Source organism: Nomascus leucogenys, chromosome 12 (genome assembly GCF_006542625.1).
Source record: "Nomascus leucogenys isolate Asia chromosome 12, Asia_NLE_v1, whole genome shotgun sequence".
In the NCBI taxonomy this organism is placed as follows: domain Eukaryota; kingdom Metazoa; phylum Chordata; class Mammalia; order Primates; family Hylobatidae; genus Nomascus; species Nomascus leucogenys.
Genome location: NC_044392.1, coordinates 47,080,820 through 47,093,027, shown reverse-complemented (window position 1 = coordinate 47,093,027; position 12,208 = coordinate 47,080,820). Strand labels below are relative to the sequence as shown.

General features: G+C 42.2%; 1 protein-coding gene across 2 annotated transcripts in view; it reads right to left on the bottom strand.

Moving 5' to 3' along the window:
- The window catches only part of NUP210L (nucleoporin 210 like), a 150,246-nt gene that overhangs the window by 131,168 nt on the left and 6,870 nt on the right, over positions 1-12,208 (bottom strand). For both annotated transcript variants that reach the window (XM_030824444.1, XM_030824445.1), the window contains exons 3-7: positions 10,807-10,938; positions 8,792-8,885; positions 7,182-7,332; positions 5,502-5,634; positions 3,234-3,392 (exon numbers count right to left, since the gene is read on the bottom strand). In XM_030824444.1, coding sequence (XP_030680304.1) covers positions 3,234-3,392; positions 5,502-5,634; positions 7,182-7,332; positions 8,792-8,885; positions 10,807-10,938 — 669 coding nt within the window. The remainder of the gene's footprint in view (positions 1-3,233; positions 3,393-5,501; positions 5,635-7,181; positions 7,333-8,791; positions 8,886-10,806; positions 10,939-12,208) is intronic.

Sequence of the window (12,208 nt, the reverse complement as noted above, 5' to 3'; positions counted from 1 at the left end):
TCACCTATCTATAAACTAACTTTCAAATATCTACCTTGATCCTCAGTCTTTCTTGATCCTTGAGGATCTATCTTGATCCTAAATCTTTCTCCTCCAGAGGCATAATGAAAATTTCTGCTTGGATATCTATCCCACTGTTTCGATATTTTAATTTAACATGTGAAAAACTGAACTCGCTATCTTTTTCCTTAAAACTGCTCTTTCTCTTATATTCTCCATCTCCATGAACAGTTCCACTAGCTACTCTATGCCAGGTGCTGGGACACATTATCAATAGTCACCATCCATGTCCTCAAAAAAGATATATAAATAGACAAATACAATGTATTTTAATATTTGATACTTTGGAAAAAAATAACAATATGAACTGAAAATATGGGGGAGAAAAAGAACACTTAAGTTCACCTGGGGAATTCAGGGAAGTGCCTGACACACAGTTGGGACTCAATAAATATTGAATAACTTAATTTATTTTGTAGGTATGATTGTATTTGTTGAAAAATGTCCTAGGTACCTTAAAATGACTAAAAAGCAAACAACATTGGATCAATAGCTCTCCTTAATGTGTGTTAGACAAATAATATAGGCTGCTAACTAAAAATATTATACAAGAAATGCTGTACCTTTCAAGCTTGATAGAATTTTTTTGGTGTTAGCAACTTTTCTTGAAGTGGGGTAGCAGAGGTACTGCTCCTTTCAGAGCAGGGCTACCCTATAGACAGTGTGCCCAGAGTAGAGACATTCTTATTCAGAGTAAGCCTACTAGGCCCTACCTAATCTGCCCCTCACCTACTCTATTACTTCTACTGTTTCCTGATTCACTGCACTTTAGCTTCACTGTCTTCCTTACTCTTCCTTAATCATGCCAAATATGTTCCTGCTTCAGAACCTTTGCCATTGCTGTTTCCTTTCCCTAGAAGTCTTTCACCAATTATTCACATGGCTTATTGTGCCAGTGTCGCCTCATCAGAGAGGACTTCTCTAACTATGCTAGGTAAAGACTGGGTGTGGTGGATCACACCTGTAATCCAAGCACTTTGGGAGTCCTAGGTAGGAGGTTCATTTAGGCCAGGAGTTCATCCAACCTACTCAGCCTAGCAAGATCGCATCTCTACAAAAAGAGATACAATTAGTATGGCACGGTGGTGTATGCCTATAGTCCCAGCTACTCAGAAGGCTGAGGTGGGAGGATTGCTCAAGGCTACTGTGAGTTATGATCATGCCTCTGCACTCTAACCTGGGCATCAGAGTGAGACTCTATCTCTAAAAAAAAAAAAAAAAAAATCTGGCTGGGTGTGGTGACTCATGCCTGGAATCCTAGCACTTTGGGAGGCCAAGGCAGGTGAATTGCTTGAGTCCAGGAGTTCAAGAGCAGTGTGGGCAATATGGCGAGACCTCGTGTCTACAAAAAAATACAAAAATTAGCTGGGCGTGGTGGCACGTGCCTGTGGTCCCAGCTACTTGGGAGGCTGAGCTGGGAGGATCGCTTGAGCCTGGGAGTTTACAGGTTTCAGTGAGCCAAGACTGCACCACTGCACTCCAGCCTGGGCAACAGAGTGAGACCCTGTCTCTACAGAAATAATAATTTTTTGGCCAGGCACAGTGGCTCATGGCTGTAATCCCAGCACTGTGGAAGGCCGAAGTGGGTGGATCATCTGAGGTCAGGAGTTCGAGACCAGCCTGGCCAACATGGTGAAACCCTGTCTCTACTAAAAACACAAAAATTAGCTGGGCATGGTGGCGCACACCTGTAATCCCAGCTGCTTAGGAGGCCGAGGCAGGAGAATAACTCGAACCCAGGAGGCAGAGGCGGGAGTGAGCAGAAATCACGCCACTGCACCCCAGCTTGGGCAACAAGAGCAAAACTCCATCTCAAAAAATAATAACAATAATAATATTTTAAGAATCTAACTATACTGGACAAAATGGCAGTTTGTATAGCCAGAGCTTAGAACAATGTTGAGCATATAGTAGAAATCTAATAGATATTTGCTGAATGAATTTCTTTCAGATTAAAATTTTCCAAATAAAACACAGAGCGATGGAGTCCAAATCATGTTTCAATTTTCTGAGAATTTAAATCTTCATTCTCTTCTGTTTTCATTGACTATTACAGATCTCTGGGTACCTTTCTTTCTTTCTTTTTTTTTTTTTTTGAGATGGAGTTTCACTCTTGTTGCCCAGGCCGGAGTGCAGTGGCGCCATCTTGGCTCACCGCAACCTCCACTTCCCCGGGGTTCAAGTGATTCTCCTGCCTCAGCCTCCCGAGTAGCTGGGATTACAGGCATGAGCCACCACGCCCGGCTAATTTTTGTATTTTTAGTAGAGATGGGGTTTCTTCATGTTGGTCAAGCTGTTCTCGAGCTCCCGACCTCAGGTGATCAGCCCACCTCGGCCTCCCAAAGTGCTGGGATTACAGGCATGAGCCACCACGCCCAGCCTCTGTGTACCTTTCTTGGTTCAATCCTTGCACAGCAGGTTTAGTGAATTTTTAAAAATTGCTGTCAACACAATAAAAATGTTAAACATCTACTGGAGACAATAGCATATTTTCTCAATTATCATGTACAAATAGAAAAGAACAAATTAAATAAAATTCTCACATGTTCTTCCAAACTCCGTTTTCCCCATTCCCCTAATTACAGTTTTTTTATTTCCCTAATTACAATTTGATTGAGGTTGCAAATACGCACTGAAGTTAGTAGATCCCAAGTTCCAACTATACTCCTTTTCTCTACTTACTGTGCTAGAAATTATGACAGTAATAACTTATAATTCTTTATTAAAAATAAAACCTATAGGAAAACACTGTAGTAGCATTATAATCATTCTTTTTTGTTTTTTTGGTTTTTTTTTTTTTTGAGATGGAGTCTCGCTCTGTCGCCCAAGCTGGAGTGCAGTGGCACGATTTTGGTTCACTGCAACCTCTGCCTCCTGGGTTCACGCCATCCTCCTGCCTCAGCCTCCCGAGTAGCTGGGACTACAGGCGCCTGCCACCATGCCTGGCTAATTTTTGGTATTTTTAGTAGAGTCAGGGTTTCATCGTGTTAGCCAGGATGGTCTCGATCTCCTGACCTCGTGATCCGCCCGTCTCGGCCTCCCAAAGTGCTGGGATTACAGGCGTGAGCCACCGTGCCCGGCTAATCATTCTTAATAAATTATTTTACCAAAGAACATGTCTAGGATGCTCAAGGAAGTGTAGACTGGCAGCTAAAACTTGAACAAAAGGATACTTTTATGGACAAAGACAAGATTAGTCTGGCCCAGTTGTGAGGCAGTCACCATGGCTGTTTTGTCATCCAGTATAGCCACTTTCTCAGAATGAGACCCATTAAGTGCAACTCTATGGTCTTGCAATTCCAGTATATAATGTTCCAGGGGAAATTTCACCTCTGTAAGACATGAAAGATACATAAATGTAATGACAGCAGCCATTCCAGTAGATAATGATGTATACTTGATCATAAAGGAATGATCAGGAAGCAGACATAAAATAAGAGTATGATCTGCTTCTAATGTTCTTCCTGCTATGATGAATTTCTACATGTAACCATTTGGGGGGAGTATATGAGTTAAAATATATTGTTAGAGGCTGGGTGTGGTGGCTCTGCCTGTAATCCCAGCACTTTTGGAGGCCAAGGCGGGCGGATCACCTGAGGTTACGAGTTCGAGACCAGCCTGGCCAACATAGTGAAACCCCCGTCTCTACTAAAAATACCAAAATTAGCCGGGCGTGATGGCACGTGCCTGTAACCCCAACTACTCGGGAGGCTGATGCAGGAGAATCTCTTGAACCTGGGAGGTGAAGGTTGCAGTGAGCTGAGATCAAACCATTGCACTCTAGCCTGGGCGACAAAGCATAGAGAGAGAGAGAGAGAGAGAGAATTGGTTTTGCTTGTATTCTTAAAAGCTAGTGAACTGAGTAGCAGGAGGGGTCATCATTAGTAAGAAAAAGATTAATGTTAATGGAGCCAATACACACTTTAAAAGCTCAATGTAACTTTTAGGCCGGGTGCAGTGGTTCTCGCCTGTAATCCCAGCACTTTGGGAAGCCGAGGTGGGTGAATCACGAGGTCAGGAGTTCGAGACCAGCCTGGCCAACACGGTGAAACCCCATCTCTACTAAAAATACAAAAAATTAGCTGGGCGTAGTGACGGGCTCCTGTAATCCCAGCTACTCGGGAGGCTGAGGCAGGAGAATCGCTTGAACCTGGGAGGCAGAGGTTGCAGTGAGCCGAGATCGTGCCACTGCACTCCAGCCTGGGCGACAGAGTGAGACTCCATCTCAAAGAAAAAAAAAAAAGCTCAATGTAACTTTCAGTATCAATAGAATATTAAGCTTTCAGTCGATGAATTGAGTTTCTCAAGAAACAACTTTTGCAAAGATCATTGCAATGATCATTCAAGTCCCTTCTGGTAAAGTGTCTTAACTTGCCCTTCAAAAGCTAGTAAAGCTTTTGTTGTTTTATTTATTTAGTTATTTTTAGAGACATTTAGTTATTTTTAGAGATGCGGTCTCAGCTTGGCACAGTAGCTCCACCTATAATCTCAGCCCTTTGGGAGGGAGGCCAAGGTGGGAGAATCACTTGGGACAAGGAGCTCAAGACCAGCCTGGGTAACATAATGAGATCCCATCTCTAACAAAAAAAAAAAAAAAAAGAGGCCGGGCATGATGGCTCACACCTGTAATCACAGCACTTTGGGAGGCTGAGGCGGATGGATCATGAGGCCAGGAGTTTGAGACCAGCCCGGCCAACATGGTGAAACCCCGTCTCTACTAAAAATACAAAAAATTAGCTGGGCATGGTGGTGCACACTGGTAATCCCAGCTACTCGGGAGGCTGAGGCAGGAGAATTGCTTGAACCCAGAGGTGGAGGTTGCAGTGAGCCGAGATCATGCCACTGCACTCCAGCGTGGGTGACAGAGAGAGACTACATCTAGAAAAAAAAAAAAAAAGAGCTCGATATGGTGGCAGGAACCTGTAGTTCCAGCCATTCAGGAGGCTGAGGTGGGAGGATAACTTGAGCACAGGAGTTCAAGGTTGCAATGAGCCATGATCATGCCACTGTACTACAATCTGGGCAACAGAGTGAGACCCCCATCGCAAAAAAATAAAAATAAATAAATAAAATAAAAAAGATATGGGGATCTTGCTCTGTTGCCTAGGCTGGTCTCCAACTTCTGGTCTCAAGCAATCTTCCTGCCTCAGCTTCCAGAGTAGCTGGAATTACAAGTGAGAGCCACCATGCCTGGCTAGTTGTTGTTTTAATAGAGAATTCAGATGCCTATTGGCACTGAAGCTAAGCAGCCTAACTATGCCATTAATATGTTCAAGATGTGGGGCTATTTCTGTCTAATATTAGTTACGTACAGCAATTGATACTTTACCACAAAATCTAAAAACACAAGTATTTTTCATATGTAATGTGGAGTTGCTGATCTTGTCAGCAGAAAAGATTTGGGAAATGTGAGTCATAGGAGAAAAAATAAATCACCTTACCTGTCACTCTCCCTTGAACCATTTTTGCAACTTGGTATTTAATATATGTTCCTACTAAGAGATAAATATCATGGGATGGTATAAGAAATATATTCTCCAAAACAAGCAGACGTATTAATGCTGCTGCCACTTTCTAAAAGAGGGAGGGAAAGAAAAAAAAAAAAACAGTTTCCATGGACGGAATCCTCACAGTCATCTTTCTTGTTAAAAGCTTACTTCTTTTAAATTTCTTTTAAAAATTTTTTATAAAGATTTTTTAAAAAGCTTTCCTAATCACAAGTCATAATTTCAGCCAGCCTTACAAAGTGATCATGAATCCTAATACCTTATTAACTTTCTAAGGTACTCAGACTTAGAACAGAAAAGTCTTCTAAAAGAAAAAAAGTAGGTAAATAAAAAGTCAAGTATGCTGAAATGAGAAAAGACTCAATTGTAGAACACAGAAATTATTTTAGCCAACCTCCAATTAACTGACTTGCCAGATTAAGTTACTTTCCCCTCTCTGTTGAACACACTGATTTTTATGAAGATTTACCCAATGCAAGCTTGGTAGGCTTCTCTTCTCTAGGAGGTCCACACACTCATGTTCTTGCTGTTGAATTAAATGCTTACCAAAAAAACATTTGTTTTTCCCAAACCTATTTATGCAAGTTGTGCTTGTAATTATAATCACATTAAAACAAAAACTATACATGTGAAAAGAGAACTGTTATTTCTATTAAAAATTTAAATGTTTCAAAAAAAGTTAAAGGCAAGCTGCTAATATGTACTATCAATTAGGTATAAGTGAGAAATGTAAAATATTAGGGAAAATCCTTTAAAATATAAATTTCTGCATTCAAATTCTTCCTGCATCTAAATTTTTACTTGACTAGAAATTAGGGCCGGGCATGGTGGCTCATGCTTGTAATCCTAGCACTTTGGGAGGCCGAGACAGGTGGATCATTTGAGGCCAGAAGTTTGAAACCAGCCTGGCCATCATGGTGAAACTCTGTTTCTACTAAAAATACAAAAATTAGTTGAGCATGGTGACACACACCTGTAATCCCAGATATTCAGGAGGCTGAGGCCCAAGAATCACTTGAAACCTCCCCACCCCAAAAAAGGAAGAAATTAGAAACTGTAGTTTATCGGAGAAAGAGTATGTAGATTTCAAATCAGTGAACTCATGGTCAAAGAAAGGCCTTGCACCTACATCAAGGATTGGTGAATAAAATGTAGTTATATATTTTAAGAGAAAATGCCAGCCACATTTGTAATTGTAATCAGGCAATAAAATGTTTAAGATAATTTTTTAATGCTTACCTACTTCAAATAACTTTTTCAATTAAATGACCAACTATTGGCCCAAATCACATCAGACTAGAGGGCTTCTACTATAAACATAAAAAACTCTATTTTCCATAGGCAAGACTATTAGATGAAAAATTTATAGCACTGGCCAGTTGTGTTGGCTCACGCCTGTAATCTCAGCACTTTAGGAGGCTGGGGCAGGCAGACTGCTTGAGCTCAGAAGTTTGAGACCAGCCTGGGCAACCTGGTGAAACCCCGTCTGCTGTCTCTACAAAAAAAAAAAAAACAAAAAAACAGGGCGGGCTGCATTCCTGTAGTACCTGAGCAACAGAATAAGACCATATCTTGAAAAAAAAGTAAGGAAAATTTATAGCACAAACTTTTTACCTTATAGAATGGTTCATGAATTCGAACTTTTACAACAGCAGCACCAGTTCTAATCCCAGACACTAAAATCACATCTCCTTGTTTCTCCTCTTTTTCCATCTCAGCTATATATATTGGGGGAGCATATTCTGCTTCAGAGTATTTAAGAATCCTAAAGACATAAAATAAAATGTGTTTCTAGCAGAATTAAATGAAGTGTTCTTCCAAAAGTCCCTAAGAGACTTTAAACATAGTTTCTTCAATGTCTATAGAATGTAAAACACTTTTGGCTGGGCATGGTAGCTCACACCTGTAATCCCAGCACTTTGGGAGGCCAAGGCGGGCACATCACTTGAGGTCAGGAATTTGAGACCAGCCAGGCCAACATGGCGAAACTCCGTCTCTACTAAAAATACAAAAATTAGCCAGGCGTGGTGGCACACGCCTGTAATTCCAGCTACTTGGGAGGCTGAGACAGGAGAATCACTTGAACCCAGGAGATGGAAGTTGCAGTGAGCCAAGATCACGCCACTGCACTCCAGCCTGGGTGACAGAGCAAAACTCCGTCTCAAAAAAAAAAAAAAAAAAAGAAAAAGATAAAGGCCAGGCCCAGTGGCTCACGCCTATAATCCCAGCACTTTGGGAGGCCAAGGTGGGTGGATCACTTGAGGTCAGGAGTTTGAGACCACCCTGGCCAATATGGCGAAACCCCGTCTCCACTAAAAATACAAAAATTAGCCGGGCATGGTGGCAGGCGCCTGTAGTCCCAGCTACTCGGGAGACTGAGGCAGGAGAATCGCTTGAACCCAGGAGGTGGAGGTTGCAGTGAGCCGAGATCATGTCACTGCACTCCAGCCTGAGTGACAGAGCAAGACTCCATCTCAAAAAAAAAAGAAAAGAAAAGGCCAGGCACGGTGGCTCACGCCTGTAATCCCAGCACTTTGGGAGGCCGAAGCGGGCAGATCACAAGGTCAGGAGATTGAGACCATCTTGGCTAACACGGTGAAACCCCGTTCTCTACTAAAAATACAAACAAAAAAAATTAGTAGGGCATGGTGGCGGGCTCCTGTAGTCCCAGCTACTCGGGAGGCTGAGGCAGGAGAATGGCATGAACCCGTGAGGCAGAGGTTACAGTGAGCCAAGATCACTCCACTGCACTCCAGCCTGGGCAACAGAGCGAGACTCCATCTCAAAAAAAAAAAAAAAAAAAAAAAGAAAGGGATTTATGAGCCTCTGGCTAAAATTGTGATGGGAGTAAAACGTGGATCTGAGATCTACTCCTTGGTACTGAAGACAAAATTTCATACTATCATCCTTCTCCCTCTACTTCAGCATGTGCAGGTAGCTTGAACAAAAAGAACTTCCAGAAGATATACCTGGCTCAAATAATTGTGTAGTACTTAGCCCATGAACTCCTCCACAATAACGCAGATTAAGCGATCATAAAGGTACCTACATCTATGTCATATTTCATTCTATCAAAGACATTTCCCTCAGTAATTTATCAGTTTCAAAAAAGTACAGACAGCAGGATCATCAAAGTCCACACAAATGGTTGCTTGTTCAGCATGCCGCTTAATGGCAGATGTCTTCTTCATAGTCAGATGATTTATGTTTGGTTTCAAGTTTACCTAATTTTGCTAGACAGTTCTTCTCTTGCTGACTCGTTGTCCTGGGCAATGCTCCACTCAAACATCATCCCTGCCAAACTACTAAAAGTATTTCCTGTAGAGCAAGCCAAAAGCAGACAAGATAGGATCACATATTTAAAAATATTCAGGTATTTACAACAAAAAAGGGAAACCTAACTAGAAAATTACTTTGAAGCCTCTTTCATTAAGAAATAGAAAGCACTATCATTAATGAATTAAAACATATATATAAGAAAGTTCTCTACACAAACAATAAATGATGTTGCTGCACAAGCTGTCTGAAAGTAAAAAGGGCTCAAGCTGATTAACTTCTGGTTGACAATAATTACGCCATGCTCCTTCTGTTCCTTTCTACATAAAGGCCACCTCATGGTTGACAAGGCATCCTTAATCCTGGTCCCCTCCATACAAATTATTGTAAAAACTTTCCAGGCCAGGTGCAATAGCTTGTACCTGTAATCCCAGCACTTTGGGAGGCCAAGGCAGGAGGATCGCTGGAACTCAGGAGTTTGAGACCAACCTGGGCAACATAGTGACACCTGGTCTGTAAAACAAAAACTTAGCCAGGCATGGTGGCCTGCACCTGTAGTCCTAGCTACTCAGGAGGTTGAGGTAGGAGGATTGCTTGAGCCTGGGAGGTCAAGGCTGCAGTGAGCCATGCTTGTGTCACCACACTCCAGCCTGAGCGACAGACTGTATCCAAAAAAAAAAAAAAAGCTTCCAGAATAGTTCATTTTTCAGATTAAAAAAACAAATCACTCAAGAAATTTACAAAGAAAGTGGCAATACATTATAATTTTTTTTTTTTAATTAACCATGGGAAACTTGGCCTCACAGGATACTTCAACCTCGGCCTCCCAAAGTGCTAGAATTATAAGCATGAACCACCACGTCCCACCTAATTTTTTTTTTTTTTTACCACCTAAGTGTTTTTTAATACCTCATTATAGCATTAATATAGTATACAGTATTAAAAGCATTAAAGATTAGATCAAGATTGTAACTTTTTTACAGATTTACATTTAATTCTCCTGGTCTATAGAAAGTGGATTGATCAAACAGAGCTAGCAATAAATTCCAAAAAGTGTTCTTAATTGTTGATCTAGGGCCCATCAACAGAAGCTCAGTGGTAGATTTGGGTATCTAAGAAAAGTTGGGAGGCCAGTGCGGTGGCTCATGCCTGTAATCTCAAGACTTTGGGAGGCCGAGGCAGGCAGATCACTTGAGGCCAGGAGTTCGAGACCAGCCTGGTCAACATGGTGAAATCCGTCTCTATTAAAAATACAAACATTAACGAGCGTGGTGGCGCACGCCTGTATTCCCAGCTACTTGGGAGGCTGAGGCACAAGAATCGTCTGAACCGGGTGGGCAGAGTTTGCAGTGAGCCAAGATCACACCACTGCACTTGAGCCTAGGCAACAGAGCGAGATTCCATCTCAAAAAAAAAAAAGAAAGTGGCCAGGCGCGGTGGCTCATGCCTGTAATCCCAGCACTTTGGGAGGCCAAGGCAGGTGGATCACCTGAGGTCAGGAGTTCAAGACCAGCTTGACCAACATGGTGAAACCCCATCTCTACTAAAAATACCAAATTAGCCGGGAGTGGTGGCACAGGCCTGTAATTCCAGCTACCCAGGAGGCTGAAGCAGGAGAACTGCTTGAACTCAGGGGGCAGAGGTTGCAGTGAGCCAAGATCATGCCATTGCACTCCAGCCTGGGCAACAAAAGCAAAACTCTGTCCCCCTCCCCCCGCCAAAAAAAAAAAAAAGTAAGGAAAAGTTCTGAGATAACTAACAATAGCAGGAATATTTTATGAAAATGTGTAGATAATACATTAAATTATACTCAGAATTATTATTCATCTATGAACTCCAAATGAGAAAATAGATACTATTTCTAATCTACTTTTGTCACTCAAGTTTTTGTTTCCAAGTGCTAAACATAAACAGGTATTACTTTATTTTAGGTAATTTTGTTGAATCCTCTGAAGTTCTTTACCTTCAGCATCCAATGCCCTCACCATCAGTTCCAGTGGCGAATCATCTACATAAAGTTCCCGGGCCCGAGATACAATTTCAATGCTGTTTATCACATCAACCTTAACATCACAGCGTAGCTCATGGTCAGTCACTACAAAGAACCCCAAAACTGAGTATTTAATTCAATAGGTCATGAATCTATTAAATGTCTCAAATATTCAAAACTGTATTCTAAAGATTATGAAAAAGAAAGGCTATGACTGCTGCTTTTACCTATGGAAGAAAATAGCATAATAACAAGATATAAGAGCCTTTCTTTATAACAAGAGGCACTAGACCAGAGACTCCAAAACACTGATCTGTGACGATGTTTTTACTCATCCATGGAAAAATAAGAAAAATAAAAATTTTAATCTTTTTCTCCAAATTCTTCAAGATCCTGATAACAAATAAAAATTTTTAAATAGCGAATAATAGGCCATGCTGGCTAACACAGTAAAACCCCATCTCTACTAAAAATACAAAAACCACCCCAACACTGTTTGTTTGTTTGTTTTTTGAGACAAAGTCTCTCTCTGTCGCAGTGCAGTGGTGCAATCCAGCTCGCTGCAACCTCTGCCTCTGGGGTTCTGGGGTTCAAGCAATCCTCGTGCTTCAGCCTCCAGAGTAGCTGGGATTACAGGCACACACCACCATGCCTGGCTAATTTTTTATATTTTTAGTAGAGATGGGGTTTCACCATGTTGGCAAGCCTGGTCTCAAACTCCTGACCTCATGATCCGCCCACCTCGGCCTCCCAAAGTGCTGGGATTACAGAGGTGAGCCACCGTGCCTGGCCACCCAACACTCTTGAAGTGTCAAGGCCAGGCATGGTGGCTCACGCCTGTAATCCCAGCACTCTGGGGGGCCGAGGTGGGTGGATCACTAGGTTAGGAGTTCGAGACCAGCCCGGCCAACATGGCCAACATGGTGAAACCCCGTCTCTACTAAAAATACAAAAAATTAGCCAGGCATGGTGGCACGCACCTGTAATCCCAACTACCCAGGAGGCTGAGGCAGGAGAATCACTTGAACCCAGGAGACAGAGGTTGCAGTCAGCCGAGATTGCACCATTGCACTCCAGCCTGGGTGACAGAGCAAGACTCGGTCTCAGAAAAAAAAAAAAAAGCATCAAAAGTGACTAAAAGGCTGAACATGGTGACACCCCATCTTTACAAAACTTAGCTGGGCATGGTGGCGTGTGCCTGCAGTCCCAGCTACTGGGGAGGTTGGGGTGGGCAGATCACCTGAAACCGGGAAGCAAAGGTTGCAGTGAGCCCAGATAGTGCCAGTGCACTCCAGCTTTGGTGACAGAGAGAGACCCTGTCTCAAGAGAAAAAAGTGACTGAGAAATTCAGATTGGAGGAGACAAAGGAAACATG